The sequence below is a fragment of the Falco biarmicus genome, chromosome 11 (assembly GCF_023638135.1).
Source record: "Falco biarmicus isolate bFalBia1 chromosome 11, bFalBia1.pri, whole genome shotgun sequence".
Classification (NCBI taxonomy): domain Eukaryota; kingdom Metazoa; phylum Chordata; class Aves; order Falconiformes; family Falconidae; genus Falco; species Falco biarmicus.
In genome coordinates, this window is record NC_079298.1 from 18793344 (window position 1) to 18820807 (window position 27464).

The following is a 27464-nucleotide window of genomic DNA, read 5'->3' on the forward strand; positions in this document are numbered from 1 at the left end:
AATTACTCCATTAGTCCAATCACTCCGTTACATCTAATTCTAACGATAACGGGCAGAGCAGCAATGCATTTTCAGTGAAGCATTCTAACCTTCAGAGTTAATCTCCTTCCTATGACCCTGAGAAAGGCAGAAGTTTCTTGGGCATCTTCCAAAAGGTCGGTTACACTAGGATCAGAGCTACACACATGCATTTGCAGATGCATGAAAACCCAACAAGAGACAAGGTAGATTTCTGATGGACAAGAGCAGCATGCACCGAGTCAGGTGAAGGAGACTTTGAAACATATCTTACCTCTACCTGGCTATTTTTATTATAAACACAAACAGATTTCCCAAAGGCTACATCAAAAGATATTTGGAGTCAATTAAAAAGGAAAAGTTAACAAAATACAAAACCAGCATCAGATGTATTGACATAGCATACAGCCCTACAACAATGATAGCTTAAAAGTTTAGCACACACAACACAGAACCAGGGTTTCTTAGAATAGAATTACACATTTATTTATCACATTTGAAATAATTTAGTTCCTGACTGAACCATTGAAAGTTCTAATGCATCTGTAAACTGAGTGTCACTATAAAACAATTTTAAATGCCATGTAAAATATTATGTATGCACATGTTTCATTTAATGGTTTCCCAGCATAACCACTTTGCCTATTTACAAATATATAAAGATTTTGCACTTTAAGTCATCTGAAATATCAAAGAGGTATTTTCAAATCACACAATAAATATAGAACCTGTTTTGTTAAAAATCTACAGTATACTGTACATTCAAGTTGAGGCAAAAAAAGATTTAATGCCAGTTACATTTGAGACAAATGAATGTTTACAATAATTAAACAATTTCTAAAAGTGCTCTATCTCTGCCTGTGATGAAAGGTAACATTAGGATCCAATATCTCATTGCAGTCAAAGTTTCAGACCATTGCTTCATTCACAGAATCAGAGCTTCTGTAACTAGAAAAAATATCAAAGCTTGTATATATTTCTAAGTTGTCTTCTTTCAAGGGTTGCAAGAAAGAGGCAAAAAATGGTCTAAAAAATAAAAGCCATGTGCACGCACATACACACACACGCCACGATTCAGATCACCACATAATCCTCTAGAAGAATGATCAAACTCACAGCATTCTGTTTCACTTTAGAATAATTTATGAACAAATCTCTAACAAAAAACCCAGCAGGCAACCCTAGGGAGTCTAAGGCAGTTGTTCTATGTGCAAGCTTCTACATAGCAGAGTGCCAACTCCAGAGTCTTCCCACGACTTTGTGCATTACTCAGCTTCTTCTTTGTCGCTTTCCACCCACTGATTTGGCTTGCTATCTGCAGCAGGTTTTTTTGATGCAGCACTGGAACTGGGAAAAAGAGAATGTTACAAAGCAATAAATTGTGCTTCAGATAAATAGCATAAAACCAGTACTGTGTGTCTAATATTGTTCTGCTAGATATCAATCATAAGCCTTAGATTAGGCTTTTTAAGTTATCATAACTTAGTCTCTGTACTCTATATAGTTTACCACTATAGAAATAACTATCTGCAACATCATTTCTGATACTTGTTATATGTAACATACCGAGATGTCTGGCAAGGTTCTGCTGAAACAGGACCACTCAACATACAGTGAGGTTTTCTTTGAGATGTAGATTTCACTAACCTATTGTCTTGGTCAGAACCTGAGAGAGACACACATCATCAGTTAAGCTACAGTACAGCTGAAAAAATTTGAGGGACTTGCTTCTATTTATCTTCTGCTTTAAAAAAAATGCCCCAAACATTTTATGGCATGTCTATAATAAATCATCTTATTGTTGTAGATCTGTGGTAACATTTTATAAATACACTTACTACTACTGAATGAAGTAATGGTTAAAATTATGATTCTAAATTTGAAAGTGAAGTATCTACATCCACAAGCACTGCTGCAAGTAGTCATGTTGAAGTCAAGTTTAGAGTCACTCAAATGTAAAGTATTTGCTTTACAATTATTAAAGCTTTTTATTCCTTTAGTAGAAACTCCTCCAGCATGCATATACAGTAATTAACATCAACATGAAACATACAACCTTGTCAGAGTACAGGAAAAAATGAAAAGCAGTAAGTTAGATGCCTTAGCATTTATATGAACTTAACCACCACTGAAATCAATGGAAAGACATGGCCAAACTTGGCAGGGCCAGATCAACCCCCACTAACTATTCCTCACATGTAGATTTCAAAGCTTTCATATGAAGTGGAAAAAAAACCAAACATAGAATGATTGTGTTGTACAGTATTCATCCTCGCACTACAGAATTAAAAGATTTTGGACAAGTGTCATGAAAAAGGAAAATTTAACCTTAAGATAATTCTAACGGTAACCTGTAGATTAATATCCAAGTTGAGTATGATCCTCAGTGTGGCAGACATTTGTTTTTATTGCTATTATCCAGTAGCTTAATATTAGGATATGTAAGATAGAAGAATGCCATTTAGAAGAGAAAATAATGGCTTTAAATACATCCAGAAACACTTGAATTTGGAAAAAGGCAATTACAAATCAAAAGCTTAGGTGAACAATGAATGTTAAACCGATCTCAGGTTGCTCACAGATCACTAGATCAAGTCATTCTTCATGAGCAACAGCCAAACAATCTAAGTTCTGTTCCTAAAAATAAAGGTCTTCCTATTGTGGAAGAACATTTAATTTCTTACTTACAGAAGCACTACAGGAATTGCACAGAAGTGAAACAAGCAGAACCCAGAACATGAGGCAGGCTACTTTATCTAAACAAGAATACAAATTCAAGCTATCTTTACTTGCCAGGTGTTTCACACATTTATCTTTAAATGTTGGCTGCCACAACAAGAGTCTATTTAACAGAGATTGCTGTTAGTTTTTCCTCCCTTATCCCTTCCCCCCTCCCCTAGAAAGTATTGAAGACTCAGTGGTAAAGACCAAAACACTGCACATGCATATTCAGGCATGAGGGGATGAGAAATAAAAGTTCCAACTGGAAGGGGGGGGGGTGGGTGGTGGAATTGTAGAGGGAAGTAAAAAAATACTTTCATTAAAAACAATGTTCTAAAATACATCATACAGCCATAGTTTTGTTATCTTTTCTGAAGAAATTCTTCCTTTATGAAGATTTGAATTTTAAAATTCAATTGCATATTGCTCAAATGTTTTCATTATGCTCTTTTCACTATTTCTTTTTCCAAATTATTTTTTTAACTTAATATGTATGTGTACACCTGTTTAATATTACCTCATCTCAAATAACTAATGCTGCCATCTCCACATTATGATGTTCTTGTTTCCAAAACTTGTTTCTAATCTAGACAGGTCTCCATAGGTCATGATTTCCTTAACTCCCTTGGCAATTAATATGCTCACATTTAATTTACTTCAGTAATTCTAGAAGTTCCCTGTTCTTAACAGCTGTGCTGTCAGGTACCCAACATTGACCAGATCACTTAATATAAATGGATTACATCATTTATTGTGAGGGAGGGAGTTATCACTATCCCCTTCTTTTAACAAGAAATCTTGAACCATCAGTTACCCTGACAGATAGAGACATACAGATATATGATAAAATTTCTCTTGCAAAGATTTGGAGGTTTAAAAGGGTTTTTTTTCTTATTTGCATCTTCTAACTGAAAGGGAGGGGAAACATGTAAGAACATAATTTGAACCAAATACTTGCTTCCTAGGAAGGCACTTGGAGTTGTCACGTTTTCAGAGTGCTTGTAATCAGTAGACATACTTAAGAACTGTTGCTTCAGCCACGCTCCTCTATCTTCTTCAAATGCCTTTCTCTAGGAAAGGAAATGACAGTTTACACTTACGACCACAGGAACAAGCTTAGTCCACATTAAAGTAATGCTATTCTAAGAACGCAGAAGTTGTAACGTGTCCACATAATTAAGGACAGCCAGAAGTTTAACACAAGATTACAGTCATGTGAGCAAGCTTTGGATGCAACAAGGATTAGCTAAGGAGGTTATTTATTCACAAGCCAAACATCATGGTTTGTTTCACAGAGGTCTGACTAATCTTCTCATTTTACTGTTCTCCAGTCTAGTGACACAGTGTCTTATCACTGCCTCCTAAACTCCCCTTCCCCCCTCAGTGTAGCACCACCTCTTGGAGGCAGCTCCCATTTCTGGGTGGCTGCCAGTAAGGATTACTGCTTAAACCTCAATCCTGAGCCTTCTCTGAAAAGTGATGTTGAAAATAGCACTGATTACTTCCTTCTGAAACTGGGGCAGAAAGAAAAGGGTTGCTTCATTTTCCTATCACTCTGAGCACAGATGATGAAAATAATGGCTGAAAGACAACCTCCAAAATATCCAACGGCTCTGTGGAACCAACCTACTTCACCTCCAAAACCCATCAATGAAGCAGGACACCCCCATCACAAAGTTATTTCTACCGTGTCAGTAGAAAATAGAGCAAGCTGAACTCCAATGCCCAGTTTCAAACACATCTACAAAGCTTGCAGCATTGCTTCTCTTTTCATACTTAAGCATTTTAACAAGCAGAAGCATGGATAGTTATGCTTATGCTGCAATGTAGTCCTATACATTTCTGGACGAACAATTATCACTTATCACTCAAGACTTTCAAAGCTGAATTCCAGGTCCAACATGATATTCACAAATTCATTAAAACACAAATAAAGTTAAATGAAAAGTTGAAGACCGCTTATCTGTATGTAGTAGTCTGAGTCAGTATTTGTCACCATGTGAACTACTGCCGTGACAGTATCTCAAGTAAAATCCGAAGTATTTTATGTTCTTTACAATAAGTTTTACAACATAAGAATAAAAAAAAACTTGTCTTGAGTCAGACAAGTTGTCCATCTAGCTCAGTATTCTGTCTTCAACAGTGGCCACAAGAGATGCTATTTATGAGATCGCATAAACCTGGCCACTTTCTGCAGTGCATTCCCTCAGATGTTCCAGCCCCAAAAGCCTTTTGATTAGGTATGTTGGAAGGCACACTTGTCCCCTGCTTTTAGTATCACATCTGTAGATGTGTTGTCCATGAGCTTCGGCAATTGTTTTTTTAACCTGCTGGGATTGATGGCCTTCACAATCTCCTGTGGCAGCAAAATCCAGATGTCAACTCCCTGATACATAAAGTAAGTCTAAACCATACCCAGCAAAGGCGGTAATTTCAAGCACTCTCCGTGAGCTCCCTCTAGTCTTAATCTAGAGAGATTTAGTGAACAGCAGTACTGCTTTCATCTGACCAATTGAGTCCACAGTTTTATAAATTTTAAATCACATCCCACTCCAACTTTCTGCTCCACATGTCAAAGCAAGCAGTTCTGTGAATAATAAATCTAAAGTCCATTTCTTTTTTAATTCAATGGCTTTTTTCCTGCCATATATACTACTATAGTTCCACAACAACATCATGACCGCCTTTCCCTGCAAAACTTGTAAACTCCTTCACGTTCTAAGCCCTAACTGTTGCTAGACCAAAGGACACAGATGATAGAACTCAGACACATCTACTCTGACTGCCTTCCAGTATGTGTGCTTACTGGCCACCTTTACTGTAAGAACAGAACAGATAATGACCCTAAGGGAAAGGCAGCAATTACTTTGATTTCTGCAACAGTCACTGGTTTTCATGAAAGCTTAGGAATTAAGTACCTTTAATAATGCAACCCAGCAATGAAGTCTGACTGAAATTTGCATAGGTCTTGCTTTTGTGGGAAGCCAAACTTAAGCAACATCTAATAAAGGATTTAGTGAAAAAATGGACTGATTTTTGGAAGTACTTAAATATTTAAAAAGCTAAAACAAGAAATCAGCCATTCCAGATGTGGCTACTGTATTTTCCAACACACACAAACCCCTTTTTTAAATGGTAACAATGATCTGCAATGACCAAAGGTAAATTCTCTGCAGTATGGGAATAGTCTTCCTCTATAGATGTTGGCAAACAGATATTGTTTGTCAGCTGCACTTCAGTGTGTACAACTACTTAACAATTGTAACTCATCTTTCATAGGAGTTCCCTTTCCTGATACCTCAAGTCCTAATCTAATAGCAGCTTCTGTGAAACTTCTTCGTTCTTTCTCAAAATTCTTTTTTTGTTCTCGAAATAGTCTCCATTCTTCCTGAAGACGCTCTCTTTCTTCCAACAAATAGCAGTCCTGTAGTAACAGAGTGGTGTCATCGTCACATGGAGACATAAGCTGCTGCTGCACATGTAAAGCAACAAAAGACACAAACATTAATTTGGGATGGTTAAGAGATGCAGTATTTCCACAGGTTCAGTTTTATTAGAACAATTATTCTATATGTTTAATATGGAAACCATGTAGTAAGTATCAAGTTGGTGGCTGGTGGGGGCAGAGTTTCACATGGCAAGCAAGTGTCCCTGTTCAGGCAGCTGACCTCTACCTTCCTCACCTTTTTTTAATCCCCCAAAATTATTCCTACCAGGATTACAAGTTCATTGAATTACTAAACAACCCACCAGCACACCTGTACTCACAACAACAATTAAGATATTTAAACAGCATTATCAAAGAATGGAGGAAGGCTCAGAGGTGAGAAGCTTGGCACAACAAAACACAAAAAAAGCTTAGATTCAGTTGAGAAAAAATAAAGCCTGCTACCTGTAAGAGCTGTTGCTGAGTTTTGATCATTTCTTTACATTGCTGAATCTCTAACTCCAGCTTTTCAGTTTCCAGCTCGTGGTCTTCCCTTGAAATGACATCTTTTTCATCCAAAGCTCCTGAATGTACACGTGACACTAAGGAGGGGAGGAAAAGGAAAAAGCCTACTTAAACAAAAAAGTTCCTCACATCAGGGACTCACCACTACAGCGAAAGGTTTCCATCCATATTTGTTTCATCCTGACAGAGACATACACAATGGATTGAAAAGCACTTAATTAGACATGAGATCCAGAATTGGTGCTATGCATGTAATTACGCACAAAACCCAGTTCAGAAAAAATAGCAATGAAAACATAGCTGTTTCACATTCCTCAAGGTAAATCAAGCATCTGTGCTGCAGTAATTATCACACAAACCCCCCTACTTGTTTAAGCTGTATTTAAAAGAAAAAAATAAAACTGAAGACTTTTCACTGACATGCTGTTAACCTATTCTTCTGAGCCCATTTTTGAAGGGCTTGTGTGTTCATAAATATATGACAGTAACTATATTTGTCACAGATATAAAAAGAAATCTCTTCCTTTGAGTCCTGCGAAGGACAAACAGAGCTAGCAAACATTGTGTGCATATTTCCATCCCAGTAAGGGAATGAATTAGAGAGGAATAAAGTGTATTTTGTGTAATTACATACTGCTTTATTTAATTCCACGCATAGCTATCACAGTGATTAATAAGACAAGTTTTTATCCCCTGATGCCGTTTCTTGAACATTAATTGAATCCTAAAGGACTAGACTATGGCCATCTCTAACTCCAAAGCCCAAAAAGGTGGCTCCAAGAAAACAGCAAATACTTGGAACATTTTTCCTGATTTTTACAACTGGTTTTTTTTCAGTTAGTTACATCAAATCAAGCAATACTCAGAACTAGTGTTCTTAAAAATCTTTTCTATGGTATAAACATTCTCATAGACCGTCTGCTCTTTTATTTGCAATTGCATGTGTGACCTCCTCAGTCTTATTCTTGACTGCAAATATCCTTGTGGTAGCAAGAACATTTGCTTGCATGGGAAGATAATACTAGGAAAGAATTTTATGTATTTTTAGCCATCTTTTAATGCTGTTTAACAGCTGGAAATGAGAACAGCCCAGCACCATACCATCAGCCAGTTCACTTCAGAATGCCACAAGCAGCCTCAGAGGTATGGATGGGGCAAGCCTAGATGCTTGAAAGGGATTTACATATTTTGCATCTGATTACTTCAGATCATTACAACTGCATTACTTGAACATCCTAAAAAGGTGGTGAAATGCAACAAACATTATTAGAGGCATATACTTTCAAAAGAAAAATTATTTCTTCAGAAAGTTGCTGTTTACTGTGTCAAGTTAAAATCATGTCCTTTTCCCATGATATCAGGCTTGATATGCCATTTCTTCCTTAACTACCTACAATTAAAACTCACACAGGAAAATGCCCTTTCTGAAAAAGTCTACCAGGTCACAATTACTTTACTGACCATTGAAGCTAAAAGGAAGTCTTAAGAGGGCAATACCAAATGGCATCAGTAGCATTTTATATGTACATGTAATCCAGTTAAACATCACCTTGGTTATCCAGCTTTTCAACATGATTTTTCAGCATTCTCCATTGTTTTCTAATGCTGTTGGTAAGCTGCTCTCTGACAGTTTCACAGGACAGTTCCCACATATTCTCTTTTAACTCTCCAATATCTTCCTCCAGATCTGACAGCACCTGTTGAAGCAGAAACGAGCAGCTCCAAATCACTCCACCACTCCAAATACACACATTTATTTAAATATTTACATGGCTTTAATATACTGAAGAGAAGAAAAATGCTTATGTACAGTAAAGATTTTTCCATCCAGGGAAATCTGACTGTCAGGGAGTTCAGTTCCCTGACAGCATAATGTTGAAGAGACAGAAGTGACCTGTTACACTCTCTCTGTGGTGGGTTTTGAGGGCTATCAACTAGCAAGACCGACTCACACATCTTCAAGCTAGATAAGTTCAGACTGCTGACCTCCACTGTCAAACTTAAGTGGTAGCTGTCCATAAACCCACTACACGGCACCAACAGGATGTAAGACAAAGATTTTCTCCTGTTGAGCATTGATTTGTCCCCGCTTTTTTTCCTCCCTGATAAAGACACCCACACTCACAACACATTGAAGGTTGAGTGGAACTAGCACCTCCCTCTCCCCCTTGCATTTTACACTACAGTTCAAATATCAAACCCAAAAGCCATCTTGACTAGCTAAGATGCAAGTCTAAATGATAGAAGACTAGGCCAAGACAGTTTAGCAGATTTAAACTGACAAGCCATAGCTGTTTGAATACCTGGCATGAACACTTCACTTCTCAAGCATCTAAACCATTCTATATAATCCCCTTTATTTACAAGTAGATAAGATAAATAGGATGGGAAGTATAAAATCAAGAACTTCAAAGGCAAGTAAATCACTTACACATGGATCACAGGAGATCTTGAGGAGAAAAACAAATATAGAGAACAAGCCCGGGTTTTTTGGGTTGGGGTTTTTGTGGTTGGTCAGCTTAAGAGTTATGTCAGTTCACAAAAAACATCTTATTCCTTTACTTATATTTATATATGCTAATGCAATGAAAGCCCAGTCTGGAGTAGGCCTCTGGATAGTACTGTATTATGACAGTCTGGCTGGTTTCATGGCTGTTATTTTGTAATGGGAAGGAAAATAATAAATGGTATGTATACATCACTAGCTGCCAACCTCCATATTGATTCTTAGAAGGAAACACATACTTTGAATTCACATTTCTAAGTAGAAATGCAGTGTTTGGGTGTTTTTTTATTCTACAAGGGATTCAGTAAGAATTCACGCTTCAGGCCAAAATGTTAAAAGGGCCACAAACAAGCATGAACTATCGGATGCAATGTTTTAGATATTCACAAAGCAAACTAGTACTGCTAAACAAAACTAATCCATGTAAAACTTATGTTGTGGGACAGACTAAGTTTTAAATACATAATTTCTGCAAAACCACAATTTTTGTCAGTATTCTTCCTTTTTATATTTGACAAATGTGGAAAAAACCGAGCAGTATACCTATAATGATAAAAAAACTGTCCCCAGTTTTATAGTGCCATGAAATTGATTTTTTAGATTAAATGGAAGAACATCCAGAAAAAAACAAACCACCAAAAACCCCCACACCCCTGCTGAAATAACTGAAGACTTGCATCTAATAAGTGCTTCTATTATTATTCTGCTAATAGAAATTACTGTGTAGTAATTAGTTGCTCTGCTTAATTGGTACTATTACAAGAGAACCAAACAGAAGTTTCAGTACAGGCTTTTAATATTTTTTTTATTAGTCTATTAATGCTACAACAGTTAAATACTTGTCTAATCACCCAAGAACAGTGTATTTCAGAGCACCAGGTCCCAGTTTTTCCTCAAGTTCGTTTAAATGTTTACAAAGAGCCCATTCCCACAGCTGAATTTTCACCAATGTACTGAAGTTTGTGCCAAGCCCTCCTGGCCTCATTGGAATCCTAAAAGCAGAAGGACCACTTATTTTCTAGTATAAATTATACCCAACACCCATGACTGAAGATCACTTCTTATTGCTGAACTGGAGTAATAATTAGATCTACCGATTATCTGCATGATGAACTTTTGAGGTAAAGATTAACACATTGCACATTACTGACTACTTCACCAAATACATATGAGAGTCACTCTGTGTGGTATAGGGGGCAGGTCATCCAGTGACATTGAGAAAAGTTTATTCACATCTTACAAAGAATTGGCCAGAAAGCCTAGAGCTTTTCTTCACAGCACATTCTGGGGCTTGACAAATGCACCTGAGATTGCTCAGAAATAAAGGACATAGTACAGCACTTGAGCAGGACAGCGGACCTTCTGAAATGGCAAGTACTAGATTCCACCGAATTGGCACGCTCTGGAAGACTCCGTCTACACATATTCTTATGTACCAACCTGTACCATTTACTGTAATAAAAATGTTTCATACTTTGTTCTGTGGACTACCCATATTGTCTTAATAGCCTATTACTACTACGCCATCAATCTTGAATAATCCCTGGAATCTAGCCTTTATGCACATTTTTCTGTATTTCAACTTTCTTACGCCCAGGGACACTTTTTTCTCCCATTGCTAAGCAAAAGCTCAGCAAACTTTTTAGGTTACTCCCCACTTCACTCCGATATCAAAACAGAGCTGCAACTCTAGCTGGGAATCATCATAATAAACAAACTCTGATAAACAGTGAATGTGCAGTCTACTGTTCCATGAAAATAAAATAGCCTGTGTAAACAAAGAAATATTTTAAATGTGGAATCAGACACCCACAAACCATTTTACTTTTGAAATCAAACTTCTTCCTGGAACATACCAGCAGCTCTGTAAAAGGAATTAAGAGCTACTCTATGCCACATACTATAGGAGCACACCTTAATTATATTTTCTCCACCCTCACAGACTCTATAGAAAGCCCAATTTATTTGCATAAGCACCTTGAAAACTAGCATCAACACCTTTGGATTTTGTCTGCCTTCCCTATTAACTGCATCATTATGTGAAGTTACAAGTGTAGCTAATGCATTTTAAATTAATTCAAAGTATACTTTCAAGCTTTCCATTAACTGACTGGGAAGAATACACTGGGTATTGTTCAGACAGTAGAACATTTAAACATGGAGGAATTTCAAGCACAGCACAGGATGTGCAATCCACTGCAAGTCTCAAAAGTTTACTTTTTTAAAATTATCAGATTACTCCAGCACTATACTGAACTACCATTCAGATTTAATTTTAACTGAATACTTACTGGCCCATCTTCAGACCTTTCTTTAGGTTTCTGTTTCTGTGGTGGGAGAAGTGAAATAATCTCTTTCTTCATCTGCTGAAGAACTTTTTTCAGCTCAGCATTTTCCATCAAAAGCTGTTTTTGGCGTTGTTCATAATCACTTAATAGAACTTTGTACATCTCCTCTTCATTTCTGGAAGAGGAAGTCTTAGAGTAACAACATAACAGGTGTAATATATGCTTCAATTAATGTTCTGAGACAACTACCTGGCATCTGTCTTATCAGTCCTCCATGCACTTCTCTTCCCATCAGCTCTACCAACATAATTTAGAACTTCCATAGCTACAAACAAAAAGGATATTTCAAAGCGTGAAACGACATGCAAACATATGAATATTTAGATGACACTGCATTTAAATATTTGTATTTACACGTAACTATTGTCAAGAGACCACATTACCCAAGTATCTCCCTCAGTCTTCAGACCCATATGAAACCACATTTCTCTGCTCAAAGTAAGAATAAGATAGTCAAAGAAAGAAAATAATTTGTATTTGGAAACTCAGAGGGATTTATTCTCACCCTATCTTTTTTTTTTTTTTAATACATTTCTTAATGACACCACCATCCCTATTTCAACCTTTACATCGCTGTTGTGTCAACTCTAACCTCTCTTCTGGCAATAATGCCAGTTTTATCTCCAGTTTAGATTAAGCAGCTTCCTGATGCTTCACAAGCACTATGCACTACATGCTGGCAAACAGCTGAGGGTTTTGGCAGTGGCAAGAGGGATAAAAGAGGAAGAGCAGGACTCACCTTCCACTGGAGATAAACAATATAAATACTCTAAGGTCAGATAGGTGAACCAAAAGGAGCAGATATTTTTGTTTACTTAACACTGATACTTGTTTCCAGCAACACACCACAAAAAGCACTCATGAATGTCTTGTGCCTCCCAAAAATTGTGTTCAACATATGAGTACTCATATGATAAAGGCAATTTCTTCCTCATTTTTACATAGCACTAGATACTATGTCTACCTTGTGTTACTTCTCTACAATTTCTCATCCCTTGTTAACACAAATAGTCTACAGTATCTCAAAGAAAGAGCTTATGCAGTGTTCCTTCCTGACTGCAGCTGGGGGGCATAATAGTGTTTATGCCACTACCCAAAGTCATACGATGGTAGCAGCAGCCAGAAAGTAGAGGAGTGACAGCTCTACCTTAGGAATAGATTCTGAATAATTCTCTCTAGTAAAAGAAAAAAAAAATCATTTACTAGAGATACTAATTTCTTTGTGCTTGGAGAACAATCTTATGGAAAACAATATAAAAGTTTTAGCCTTACACAGTCAGCTGACATGAAATACTACATCTTACATAACACACTAACATCTGAAAAAAAAAAAAATCTACAGCAGGGCCATATTAAAGATGGCCAGAACCAGGATTTAAGCATTTTTAACATATAGAATACACCACTCTTCTACAGTAAAATTCAGAGCAACTTACTTATCTTTTTGTCCTTTTTGTTCATGACTAATTGATGTAAACGTTCCTTTAATTTGTTATACTCTCTCTCTTTCCTCTTCATATCATGATTGTACTGTGTAGCTCTACTTGAAATTATGTTCTGTAGCTTCTGTACCTAAAAGCAACCCCACAAAAACCATGCTTCTTCAACAAACATACACACAAATCTTTTCAGAAAGCCAAAAAACGTGAAGCAAAATGACACTTCTATTAAACTGTACTTTTGGTGAAAGGAAGTGACAAGAGAAATTGGGAGAAGTCTCCCAGTCTGTGGGGATTTAGTTTCTTCTCTGAAGAAACCAACATCATAAGCAACATGTAACACTAGCTCCTCTGAACTCATGTTCTGGTAATTCACATTACCTTGTTCAATAAAGGTATTTGAAGGAGGTTGAGAAAGATATCTTTTTTGCTTTCAATTACTAATGTTCAGGATGCACTTTAATTCTAAAGTATGCTTGTTAGGTTTACACTAAAAAAAAAAACCACACTCTTTTGGACAGCAGGATGCTGGAAGACAGATTATTCCGTTTGGCCTAAAAGAACATTAAAACTTACCATAAAGCACATACTTGGCCTGTACTATCAATACCTGGGGTTGTTTTTAAGGTTAAACCGACGATTCAAAAAACCTAACAAACATACAGTACATTCAATATTTCAAGCTGGAACTTTAGGATGCTCACCATATAGGGATAGTGCCGTGATAAACATATTCATGAAGTTGTCTATGAACACAAGAACACTCACAGAAACTTAGGAGTTATGTAACATACAGTGTTGGGGAAGGCACACACTGGAAACAAAACCCAAATTGAACAGTGTCTTGGATTTCAAAGTGTTTTCTGATCTTCGTTCTTCCAAGACTCCCAAGTTTAATGAGACTGTGCTTTTGGGCTGAGTTTCCCCTTACCTACCTTCTTTTGGGTCTTTTGCTCCCCTCTACAGTATAAACAAAAGAGAAAGTTCCTATATGCCAACATTTGAGGAATTAACTGAATCCTATTGCTCCCTCCCATTTTTTGGTATTTTAAAATATTCGGAGATAACGCTATGCTCAAAAGTACAGAAAGCCTCAGAAAGCTGCACATGTGCATTTCTGCAGTACTCTCTAGTACTGTTATAACTTGGACACATCCCTTACAGAACCTATTTGTCCATATATAACATTTCAGTTTCACTGCGGTGAAAGACATTTACCAACAAGAAAGCATCTTAAGTGAATAATTGCAAGACTTCTTACAAAAAACATAGATTGAATATCTGTGTGATGACTTGTGTTAATGTACACAACAACTCACTTCATCCTTTTCATTTTTAAGTAACTGGTGCAAATTTCGGTTCTTGCTTTGCAGTTGTCTGTCTCTTTCCTGAAGTCCAACTATTTCCCTTTTAGATGATTCCAGCTGTTCCTAGAAAGAGTGTTGATAATTCAGTATCATTAAGAATTAATAGCAAAGGATGAAAAAAAAACCCAAAACCCAGCAACAACAAACCAAACCACCAGACCACCCAAACCAAACTACTAAGCCACCTCACTTGAGGTAAGTTCGCCTATGTATTTAATCTGATGTTTGGGGGATGATCTTGCATTCTCAATGACAAGTTAATTTTCTTGAGCAAGAAATATGATTCTACAGTACAGGAAACAAATATTTGGCTTGCTATTTAACAGATGTTATCCTATGCAGTTGTTACTTTTTCAGTAAGTCAGGATTCTGTAAGTATATCTATACTGTGAGAATGAGGTATATACTAAGCAAACTGTATGAATTTGGGACTACAGTTTCACTGGAATGTTTGTTAGATAATGAAGGGAACAATTAAAAGAGATATGCAGACTGCGACCATACCAAAGCAAACAGGATATTTAATGTATACATTAATGTAATACAATATTAGGCAGGTGATCTCATTCTAACAAGTTGTGCAAAACTAGCCTTTTAGAAATATTTTCACAAACAGAGCCAAACACTACATACAAACTCTTTTTCTTCACATGCAGCAAGCTACAAGTATGCAGAGATATTTAAGCAACAAGAACTAAGCAAACCACATCGAAATATAGGTAACACATTAGTGGAAGGCAAGAGGATCACTGCATGGTATCTGAAAGAATGTACACTATAAACCTTACAAGCTAAATTAAATACCCTGGGATTGAAGTAGTACTAAAAAGTTTTCTACCACCACCCCCCCTCACTTTAAAGCCATTTGTCTAGGCAAAGTAATTGGGGTGTTCTGGAACTAATATTTAATGTTTGCATAAAAATGAATGCAATATCAGCGGGAGTACTATTATTTTCATCATCTACAGCAGTATTTGTCAAGGAGATAGTGCTGACCAACGCTAGCAAAGAGCAAGCCTGAAAGGCCCCAAATCACACACTGAATTTTCTTCTTGACAGAAAGGCAGAGACACTAATATGACTGCACATACAGGTACCCATGAAGTAGCATAGACTGAACTTCCAATGTATCAGCTACTCCAGTGATTGGCTTTGTGATAAAATGAAGCTTATAACTTCAGGTTTGACACTAGCTTCTGAGCAAGAAGACTTTGTCATCAGCTATCCAAGGAATACAACAAAAAAAAGGAAAAAGCTACATATACAAAGAAAGACCGATAACCCCCCTGTAACACACACTAGAAATACTACCTACACTTTTACTGGTTACAATTACATTGTGAATTTATCTTTTAGAGCTGGACATATCCTTTTAAGTGATACTGAAGGATACGAACTGAAGCATTTAACATTTTTACCCACAGCATGCATTAACACTTCCAATCCAAACAGTCTTTGCTTCCTTGATTGACAAGGCCATAATTCTAAATAAATTTTCAGTTCTCATTAACTCATATTTTGTTGACTTTAAGGAATTTTCAACTGGAAAAAAAAAGACTTCAAAATATACCCCAAAATACACATAAACAACTGCAGATTAGCACTGGGGAGAAAGGCAAAACCAGTCACTGTTAAGAATGTACAGTATCTGTTAAACATAAGTGCTGCATAATATCGGTGGATTTATCTCGTTTTCTACCTTTAGTTTAGTATAGCAGTTCTGTAAGTGATCCATATCACTACCCAGTTTCAGATGCTGCATTTCTACTTCTTCCTGAGCTCGAAGGTTCTTGTGCTGCAGTACAAGCAATTCATTCATGCAATTTATGATAGATATTAAATTTAATTCTTTTCCTTTGGACTCGGCATAAATAGAAGGAAAGCCCAATGTTGTCAATTCCTGGTAAAAGACAAGGTGGGATGGAAATAAATAACTGGATCAATCTCTCACAGTTCTCCAAAAGAGAGAAACAATATCTGGTGAAATCCTGGGGGGGGGGGGGGGGAGGGGAAAGAGTGGGAGAATAATCCTACTCCCCACCAACTTTGACTTCTAAGCATTGAGAAAGAAGCCTTCTTAATCCAGTGAATCTTTACTACCACAACTGATTTAATGTCCCCTTCACACAACCTCCAATAAACAAGAAAATTTGGCTTACCCTATTGAGATAGGATATACTCTGTTCAATATTCTCTTCTGTGCAGAAGGCACTATAAAAGCTGTGCATGCTTTTAGATGAAGGCAGTGGCAAGCATAGCACTTGTGAGTTCATGCTTGGGCAAGATATCTTTTTTTCTGAGGTATATTGAAAAATATTTTTGCTATCTAAAAGTTAAAAACATCAAGAAACAAGTCAGAGCTAGTACTTTAGGACACATCACATACCAAAAAAATCAAATCCCTATTACATTATTACTTACAGAAGTTTACAATCCTAGCACTTAATGTCATTCTAGGTGAAATTCTAAGCAATTCACAATAAAAAGATGATAAGCTTCCACTGAAGATTTAAAGACTCTATAACATTAAGGTATTATATCTTTCAAATTTTACTCATCTGCCAAGAAAACACTGGCCAAACTTTCTACCCAATTGGCTTGCTACAACAGGAATTTTTTTTTTTTTTACACAAGTACACAAACTATGTATTTGGCGAGAATTTTTGTAGAATGTGTAATATCCTTACTCATATTAAGTATACTGTAATTTACTCTTCCACTAGACAGAATTAGGCAAGATATTTACTCCTTTAATAAACTTGTAAAAAATAAGGCAAAATAATACAGAACAAGTAAAGAAACCCCTGAAAGATATCCTAAAAGATGCAATTTAAAAAAGCATGACTGAAAAGACTTGGATCCTTTATATATATGTGAAAAGACAGTATTTTACAGTAGCATTTCTGTAATCACTCAATCTAAAAAAGCACTTTAAGTACTACCTATTACTTAACATTCTGCTTAACTACTCAAGTGTCATGCACAGAAGTCCAATCTCTCTTTAGCAGCTATTACTGGAAAAATTAACAAATCCACTAAATTACAAATATTACCAGCTTACCTGATGACAGCACTGGCACAGTAATAGTCTTCCAATCTCCCATAGCAACAAAGACAGGCAGGGTACCTGAGCAACTGGTTCAGCAGTGAAGTATTTAGTATAATTGCTGGCAACGTATGTTACGTAGGCATCTCCTAAAATAGGAAGAGCATTTTAGATTAACAATAGCGGCTAATACAGCTAAAAGATTAAAGCAGTCATAGGAGAGCAACTATTGGACTTAAGCCACATGAAATTCTTCTACTTCTTTACACAGTATTTGGAACACAGTAAGCACAGCAAATATTACTCTGTAAAAATAATGCATCTGTCTATATTCAGTTAACCTTAAACTTAACTAAGTCTTGTAAACCATTAACTAAAGCTAAAATGCCATGCACACATGAAAATAATGAAGACTCACACTGCAGATAACATACATTAGAGAAAACAGCAAGCCAAATATTAAGTATTTTCCTGCCATATGACTAGGAAGCAATTTTGTTAAGGTAAACATATGTGAAGTTTTAACATGAATCTGAGTGGGATTATTAAAAAGAAGGATAAAAAAAGGCTGTAGAGGAGGTATATTGGCAGAGAGAGGACAAAGGAACTTCTGAATGTTTAACTATTTAAGTTTAACTTATACCTTTAGCTATAGTACCTTTCCCTGGCAAGTTGCTTGCTTTACAGAATTTCTAAGATTGTTGAAGAAAGCAAACAGCAGAAGCTTTACCCCACACAGCCACCCAGTACAGCACCAGCCCTCTAGAAACCAAAGGAAAGTCACACACTCATAAGAAAGAAGAAACTGTCCCCTCACCCTATCTCTACCACACAGTAAGAAGGCACATAATAGCATTAGAGTTACCACACTGCTGGAAACTTAAAATCCAGCTTGGATGTTTAAGATTCAGACAGTGCAACCCATCAGCCATCATTTGAACAATGATACTTCAGGGAAACAAACTTTCCTCCTGACAGGAAAGGCGGCCCCCTTTTTTCAATTAACACCTTGGAACAAAACCTCAAGTCCGTTTTAGATGGACTCCGTAGACTTGTAGAGCACAGGGATGTTTTCCCCTAACCCCTGGTTAATATCCCAGTAAACACACTCTGGGCAAGCAACTTCTAAATTTCTGACACTAAACTCCTGTATTTTTATCACTATAGAGAAAACTGTCATTTGTGGGGAAACAAAGAAGAGCCAGGAAAAGCGTGCTGTGTTATCCGTAAGGTCTCTTAAAGATTCTTACTGTCTGTGTTCTCAGTAGCATTTCAACACAGAACACTGTGTCCAAAGTAACACCAAGTTTTTAAAGTATCATACTGGTACACAGCCATGTCACAGAATGCTCAGCACTAGAAAATAAAATATCCACCTGGATGAATATTTCTCCAGGTTCATAAATTTGAAAAAAGGAAAACAGTTATTCCTCAGATAACTTGAGGGCCCTACAACTGAGATAACGTATCAGAAAGTACATGTAAGGCATCAAGTCTAGTGGCTGTTCTTGTTTAAGAAATGGGTTTTCCTGCTTCCTCTTAGCCCATATTCATTTATGCATATTTTACTGCTCACCCCCAATAAAGCCAACATGTCCACAAACAAATAGGGTGAAGGTTCAGATTCTAAAGACAAGAAATGACTTCATAGTAGAAATCTGCAAGGCAATTTTTTCCACCCATCCAAAATAACTGTGCTTTTAAAAATGGAATTCAAAGTCAAGACTAAGGATTAAGAGGACACACTTCTTACATGTTAATTTGTTGGATCTATCAGATAGAGAAATCTGCAAACATAAGGAAATAAGGCAGCAAATTAAGCTACAAGTATATTCTCATTAATGGCATTGCAATCTTGCATTCTAGTAAGGTATTTCAAAAGATATTTAAGAAACTCAAGACACACAAATTCCATTAAGGACTGTTGGAAAGTCCACAAAAATACTACTCTTATTTCAGATATGTCATTACTTTCAAATAAACTGGCTTTTGTTCTCTAAGAGGCTGCACACCCATTAAGAGATCTGATCACCCAAATTCCCTCAATTTATCGTATTACCAACCCACAGGTCTCTCTACACTGACAATACTATTCTGACACAGTATCTATCATCCCAAACAACGCTGGGCTAGAAGCAGGAATAGCACTAGTACAGGTGTGGGGATGCAATGATTCTCTAAATCTGAGCCCTGCAAGCCACATGCAGATGCTTTATCAAGACTACTCTCTAATGACATGCTGTTTCTAGTACACCAACAAGACACAAAGAAAATTAACACAAACCCAGGCTCCAAAGGATGTCTAGTGAAGACGGAAAAAGCAAGAACGTATAGGCAGTCCAATAAAATCCAGATGATGCAACTATATTCTTACATTAATCTACCTTGAAGGCTTTAGAGACTTTGTCTTAAATCGACCACTTGCAGTACACTGCATGCTGTTTAATACATCAGATTAAAAACCTCCCTCAGCAATTTCAAGGTTTGGAAAGCAGCAAACCCAAAAAAACTTTCTTCAACTGTTAAACCACTAACCCAAAATATCTTATTTTGTTATGGGTCAAACAAGTGCAGTAGCTTTGAAGCAGTAATAATTTCAGAAAGTGGTCAGTATTTTATATTTGAACCATCTTTATATACTGTATTGAGAATTAAAATCAGATGGGCAGAACAAGACAATCCCATGTCAGCTGCAAAAGGGAATGCTATAAGCCTTTAGTCCAAGATCATCTCATCAGTCCCACATGGCTTCTACTGCCAGTTCGGGACCTTAGCAGTGATTGCTAAAGCTACCTAGTGATTAAGACCCATCAGATCATTTCCTTCCCCGTCTAGGCAGTCCCTCTGGAGCAAAACAGCTCAATATAGCCTCACTAAGGTATGCAAGAACTAAAGATGAGCATTCCTGATGAAGACAGCATGGACGCAAAAAATAATTTGGATACACCATATTCAGAAGGGACTCTTCACCTTTAGTATACTACAACACTCGAACCACCGTAACACAGGAAACATTCACATAGGAGTTACACATTTTCCTCTTCTAAGCAGTAATTTGTGTAATTTCAGAAGAATAATAAAATACTACGTAAGATTGAGAAGTACTTTAAAGGATCACCCAGACTACCCTAGTTCACACAGAAAGGCTTTCACCAAACAAAAGCAGGGAGAAGGTTTTGTGGGGTTTTGGTTGGGTTTTTTCTTCCCTCCTCCTTAAGCCCCAGCTGGGAAAACATGCCATACAGGAAAAAAAAAAAAATAGTAATTCAAGTTCTACTGTTTCCCAGCATCCCATAGTAATGTCAAAAATCTGACTGACTGCAGGGTGGAGAGAGAAGAACCACTGAACAGCCAAAACTGCTCTACTTAATGATTTTTCCTTCTATGCCCATTCTCTGTACAGCAGGATTTGTTGCAGTTACCTCACCAACAGGTTTGATAACTTACCCCCAAAGAACTGTAACAACCCAATGCTTGCTAGATGTAATTCTGCTAGTTGGCAGTATCGCTTCCTATTCCAAGTGAGAAATTCCCAGAGCAGACAAGACCTAGGTGGATTGTCAAAAAATGAACCTTTGAGACCCAATTTCAAATGTGTGAACATAATGGCAGAGCCATCTCACTGCAAATAGAAATCTAAACCTCAAACAAAACAAAAAAACCCTAAGCTACTTGCATTAAAAATCACAGAGAGCTTGATTAATACCAAGGAAGCAGTAATCAAACTGCAGCATTCAAGTGCTTGCTGGAACACGTGAAGTACAAAAAAACCCAATGAACTTTAAAAAAGCTGTCATGGTAATAACATACCATAATTTAATTCTTAGAAAGGCACCTGGGGAATTTTTTGACAAAAAGTCTACAGGAATAATTCCACCAACTCCTACATGATTCACTAACAAACACTTCTTTCTTTTCAAGAAAAAGTTTAGATGAAAAATCAAAAATAGTACATTTCACAAACCCAGAGAGCTGAAAGCAGCTATTCTTAAAATGACTGGTTTGTGTTTTGGGGGACAGGGGAGGGATTGACAATGAATGTGCTAAGATTCAAGACAGAAATCTGATTAAGTAAGCCTGAGCTTAGACCATATCATAACTCAAGCATGACAAGCAGTCTCAGCATGACAAGTTATCACAGACAAGGAAGACTATAAGTTGTACACAACACAGTATACTTAGAATTTCTAAATATCATGCTTAAACTTGAAAAGAAGTAGTTGTAACTGCATTTGTAAAACTCATTCTATCAGAAGAGAATCGCTTGTCAGAACACTGTGCTGTGATCATATTACACCATCTGGTCATCTCTAACCTACACAGGGTGTAACACAAATGGGAAATGCAGTATCTAGTAACCCAGAACTCCACCCCCCAAGCAGAGAAGATAGGGAAAAGCAGTTTTTGGAGAGGTAATTTCTACTTGCCCCAATACTGCAATGTCTTGGGAAAGCGTTTTTAAAAAGTATCAACCAGAAATTGTCAAATAAACATTCCTTCTCTGTATATTTCAAATAGTTTCAAAACCAGGTTGTGACACACGTGTGTTTCAACTTGTAAAACCGTAGGGGGGGGGCGGCAGCGGGGAGGGCATAGTTAGCCTTTACTTGAAGGGTAGTATGATTCCTTCTAGTAAAATTATGTCCCAAAAGGAGCTGTGAATGTGCTTAGAGCCTTTACATTCGTCTAGTAATCCACAGATGGCTTTATCCAGATAGACACAAAGACACAGACTATGCAAATTTAGGGTATACTCCAGCCATGACACTGTAGGTTTATGACATTATCAGGGATCTATTTGTAAAACATATACTTGTTTTAGTTCTTGTAATCACCACAAGAGTCCATGAATTCCCCCCCCCTAGAGTTTTGACACTTATTCTCTCTATACAGCTGTTTTAATAACATAGTTTACAGTTATCACTAATATGCATATGCTATCCAGTGATAACTGGAGAGCTGAAAGAATTTCTTTATCTAAAGATCTATTACAGTTTTAGTGACCTATATTTAATATCTCAAGAGCCATCATTAAAGTTACAATTGAAGCAGATCCCACATCTTTTCTCCCACATTTATAAGACTGGGGCACTTCAATTGTTATTCTATTAACTGCAACATGGGGGTGGTGAAATCCCTCTGCTTACCCACACTCTACAGGAACTTTAAGCAAAGTCAAATTTCCAGCTAAACATCTCAGTATTGTCAAAAGTAACGTGAAAAGTCAATTCAAACCACTGATACCAGAGGAATTTTAACAGTGTGCTTAAGGGTAAATGTTGCAACTACGTATCCATGACATGGCCAAGCTGTACAACATTGTATTACTTAGTTTAACTACCAGTAGAACGCTGCACTGTATAGTTCAGCTACTAAGCAGCTAAGAACCTGTCTGAAACCAAGATACAAGCCCAAAGCACTGAAACAGGGCCAGAAGAAGAGGTCATGAAAAGGACGAGAAGAGAAGAGGATGAAGATGTCCCAAACCAGAGGGCCCTTGACCCATTAGACCACACATGCATAGCAAGAGTGTAAATATGTTAAGTAGTTCATGGAACCGTAATGAATATGCTAATAGTTTCTCAGAAATGTCATTAATATGTATAGATCAGCCATATAAAAATAAACAGTGAACAAAGTCGGTATGCACATTGGGCAGAACTTATCCCCCGCGCATCCAACACCAAAAATAAAGAATGCCTGCTTTCTAACACTCCAAACCAGGTATTAGAGAGTTTGGTCTCTTTTTTTTGGTATCACCACCCAGTGTGTGCATATTAAGTCTCTGCTTCATTATGAGCGTATCATACTCAAAATCCCAACTACCTTTTTCCTCTCCTTTTTACTTAAAAAGCAAATAAACTAAAAAAAACCAACAGTTTTAAGAATATGCTTATTTTATCTCCTCAACATGTGTAGCCACACAAGAATATACTCTCACATCTGATAAAAATACAGCATTTGATGACTGTTCTGTCACAGTCTTTGCCTCAAACACTCAGGTTACAAGGAAAATAATCTGATCTACTACCTCAAGATTCAACTCTACCTTTTAAATACACAGATGACTGAAATTCTGTTAATGCAATCACTGCAAATTGAAACACATGGCAATGTTTAATCTGGCTCCCAAATTCCTACCCCATTTTGAACTAACACTGGATCTTCACATTAGCATCTTCCTATTACTAAACAATAGCACTATTTTTGTTAATATTCAAAATCGTATTCCACTGTTTGCATTCACAAACTACTTAATGCATGTAGCTGGAGCAGAACATTCTGCTACCAAACATCCCCACATCAGATACCCAAGAGGAAAACCTCAGGAACAGTCTTGTGCAGTTCCTTCTCCTTTTCCTGAGATCAGCTTTAGCCAAAATTTATAGCTTGGCTGTCTCTGCAAGGAGATGATTTTAAAGGAAAGAAAAAAGCAAAACCAGACTACAGCCTTACTAGATCCTGAGGCTGGTAGTATTTATTGGTTAGAGCCAGAACTAGTATTCCAGATCTCATAAGTGATGAGACTTACAAGCTTCAGTAGCATATAACCTGCAAGTTAAATCAGGCATGAAATGGAAGATGGTAACTAACTAATTTCTTTAGACTGCCAGGGAGTTCAAAGACTGTTCTCATGTAAATTCTAGGTTTCTAATGAGCAACACAGAAGTGTCACAGAGCAGAATTGGTAACTGCAAATAAACAGGACTCGTGAAGCTTCAGCATGCCTTCTGTGGAAGGAAGGAACACTAACAAGTCTGCCTTCGTGCTCTGGAAGAAGGAATGAGCTAACATACCTGGGCAAGACAGCATAACTGGATTTCCAGAAAAATTTTCACCATGTTACATACCAAAAGCTCTTAAGCTATGATGTCAGGGGATTTATTAATGACCAATTAAAGATGGGGAAGGGCAAAGTGTGGGAGTAAATTAAAGGGTGAGGAGAGGATATGAAAGTATATCATATGAAAGTCCTAAAGATACAAAACTTAGGGTCTCAATGGGTCTGTGCAGGCATCTCTGTTGTTCAATAAATTTAAAAACGTGATGAGTTAAGTGAGAAAGCCTGTGTATTCTACAGAGTTATTCAGAAAAATAAACACCCAGATTGAACGGCAAGAACTGCAGAAAATTGTGTTTATGAACATGGAGTTTCAGCCACTGATTTTTGTCATCCATTTGCTTAGTATGAGGACAAACTAACACAACGGAAAAAAAAAGAAAAGAGACAATTCTGCTACATACTTAAACCAACAGCCTCTAGTTAGGTATTATCATGCAGGAAGAGATCCCAGGGTCACTATGATTAGTCATCTGGAAATAACAGCTCACAGGCAGTTAACAGAACACTGGTGAGGAGGACAGAAGAGAGATCATCATGATGCCTCTATATGAACATTAAGCTTACGTATTACATATGTAATATTACATGCAGGTACAACCTTCTCTGTACACAAGGCATAACAGAGCTAAAAATGGTGCAAGAAGGTCAACCAACATTTTCATACAAGAAACTAATAAGCTACGACTTTTCAACTAGAAGAGGAAAGAGCTACATAAATAGGACAAACATACAGAAAGCAATTATTAATTGCTTCTTTTAACACAACAGTTATGCAGAATTAAATGAAACATTCAGCACAAAAGCTAGAAAATGAGAGCATTTTTTTCCCCCCATATAAAACACAGCTAATTGTGGACTCACATCACCATGAGGTGCTGTGAACTCCAGCTATATAAACAGACTCCAATTAATTAAAAAACATCCATCGGCAACTGTTTAAATTTAAAGAGAGATACAACCTCTGCTCAGAAATCCTTCAGCTCCAGACCGCAGTATACTGGAAGGATACACAGATAAAAGCACTGCTGTACAACCAACCTGCACTCAGGGTCTTTCCCTTTGCATCTGCTGCCAGCCACTTTCAGAGACAAAATACTGACCTCAATGAGCCTAGTATTACCCTCTCCTACGCTCTCTCCAGCCCAAATGATAACTGACCATAGTACCACAGCTTCCCCCCCCCCCCCCCCAAAAAAAAAAAAACAACAACCAACCAACCACAAAACAAAAAACATGAAACAAAAATAACGTCTTCCCACCTGAATGCTTATAATCTGAGATTTCCATTAGTGGTATCTTAGGTCTCCTTGCCAAGTTCACTACGTAAATTTTCCTAATACATTCACGTTTTACTTCGCATGCCTCCTATTTTAAGTCATTGCCCCGAAATTCCTACCATACCTCTGGAGCATATGGAGCCCCGTGTAACTGTTTCATTGACAGCACAGAAAGCAGCAGTGTGTTCCACATAAATAGGGGGTGCAGCACATACTACAAAGTGATCTCACACTACGATTTGCTCTTCAAATTGAAATAGGCTTTGCTGCAAATTAAAAAATATTTTTAAACAAAATAAAAACAAAACCAAAATCCTTCATGGAACCTGTACTCCACATCACGTGAAACTACTGGCAAAACCCGAGCGGCCACCAATTCGCAGACTCGGTAGGAAGCTTCACGGCTCTCACCTCTTCGAGCACCCACCGCTTGTAGCTTCAGAGATCAACAAGCCGCCGGGCCTTCCCGCGGGAGGGCCGGCCCAGCCCCGCCGCCCGCCCCGCTCTCCCCGTCCCTGCGGATCAGCCGGAGCCTGGCCGGGAATAGCACATGTCAAACCCGCGCCGCCGCCGCGGCCAGCCAGGCCGGCCCCCGCACGCAGCCCGCCGCGGCCCGGGCGCCCCCGGGCGAGCCCCGAGCGCTGCCGCGCTCCCCTCAGCCGCCCCGCTGCGGGCCGCCCCCGGCGCGGCCCCGGTACCTCAGCGCTGCGGCGCGCTCCCCGCTCCCCGCGCGGCCCGCCCCCTCGCCAACGGCCGCCGAGCGCCCGTTACCCGCCGCGCCTCACAGGCGGGACGCGGCCCCCGCGGGACCCCCCCTCCCGCGCCGCCGGTGAGGGGAAGGAGGAGCCCCGGCACCACCTGCTGCCGGCGCGGCGGGAGAGAGGGGAGGCGGCTCCCGAGCGAGCTCAGCTCCGCTCCGCGCCCCGCAGCTGCCGCCACGCCGACCGCCGGCCGCGCCCCGCGGGGTTAACCCGCCCGGCGCCGCACACCCCCGCCCCGGCGCCGCTGCCATTGGCCGCGCAGTTGCTAGGAGACCTTCCACAGCGGCCTGCACCGCCCCGGCGGGCCGGGGCCCGCAGCCGCGCAGGTGCCGCGGCCGCGCTGTGTCGGCACCTGCTCCGCCGGTGAGGCAGGGCCCGGCCCGGGCGCGGTAGCTGGGCGCCTGGCACCTGTTGGCAGGTCCCGAGGGCGGGGGGGCAGGTGGCGGCGCAGGCCGCGCTGCTGCGGCGCCGGTGAGGGGCGGGGAGAGAGCGAGCTCCGTCTGGCTGGGGGAGCCCCCGCGGGGCCGGGCCCGCCGCCGCCGCGCCGCACGTACGCTGGGAGCTGTGCCTCCTTACCTAATGCTCGGCCCAGAACGTCAGCGCCTTTCACGGAGGACAGCGTTCGCAAGTTTTTAAAAAGATCCGTCATTAAATACCAGCCCTTACGTTTGACTGCGCGTTGCTACTTTGATTTTTCCTCCCCGCAGGCAATTTCTGCGGCTGTACGCAAAAGCACGAGAAGTCCTCTGCGTCACGTTATTCCGCTAGCCCAGAATCACGTCTCTGTAGAATACACTTTAAAGAAGGCGGCTTCATAGTTGATCTCAAGAGCTGTTTGGTGCTGTCTGAAACAAAGGTATTGCTGATTCAAGCCATCAGCTTACACCAGGAATTCCTGGCAGTCACCCAGAGCAAGTTCTGCCCAGACATCACAAAAATGCCTCCCTGTGCGACCTCGGGTATCTGCCAGCCCTCCCCGCGGCCGGCAGCGGCGGTGGAGGAGCACTGAGGCACCCAGCCTGGCACATGCCTTATTGCCCACACTACATCAGTTAAATTGTCTAGCATTCCCTGGCTAAATATGCAAGGCTTTTAATAAAATTGCTCCTTAGAACCCACTATGATTGAGTAATCACGATGCATAGGTTTTGATTACTTTCACTATTGGGGTTTGCAAGACTGCAG

At 38.9% G+C, this 27464-nt stretch overlaps 1 protein-coding gene across 13 annotated transcripts; it reads right to left on the reverse strand.

Annotated features, from left to right (window-relative positions):
* Nucleotides 1-478: 478 nt before the first annotated feature.
* SSX2IP (SSX family member 2 interacting protein) lies at nt 479-26879 on the reverse strand. 13 transcript variants are annotated; one of them, XM_056356319.1, is made up of 17 exons: nt 26377-26478; nt 25930-26051; nt 24643-24746; nt 20845-20945; nt 17413-17546; nt 16511-16677; nt 16051-16251; nt 14304-14414; nt 12982-13117; nt 11735-11810; nt 11489-11660; nt 8241-8388; nt 6632-6768; nt 6038-6211; nt 3698-3809; nt 1585-1684; nt 479-1365 (listed from the first exon to the last, which is right to left on the reverse strand). In XM_056356319.1, exons 5-17 carry the CDS (start codon nt 17453-17455, stop codon nt 1284-1286), a joined length of 1659 nt encoding a protein of 552 aa, XP_056212294.1. In that variant the 5' UTR covers nt 17456-17546; nt 20845-20945; nt 24643-24746; nt 25930-26051; nt 26377-26478; the 3' UTR covers nt 479-1283. The 13 variants fall into 13 exon arrangements, with proteins under 13 accessions (XP_056212294.1, XP_056212303.1, XP_056212304.1 ...); XM_056356328.1 differs by lacking the exon at nt 26377-26478 and having other exon boundaries at nt 6038-6208; nt 25930-26176; XM_056356329.1 differs by lacking the exon at nt 26377-26478 and having other exon boundaries at nt 3758-3809; nt 25930-26175.
* Between the last annotated feature and the right edge of the window lie 585 nt (nt 26880-27464).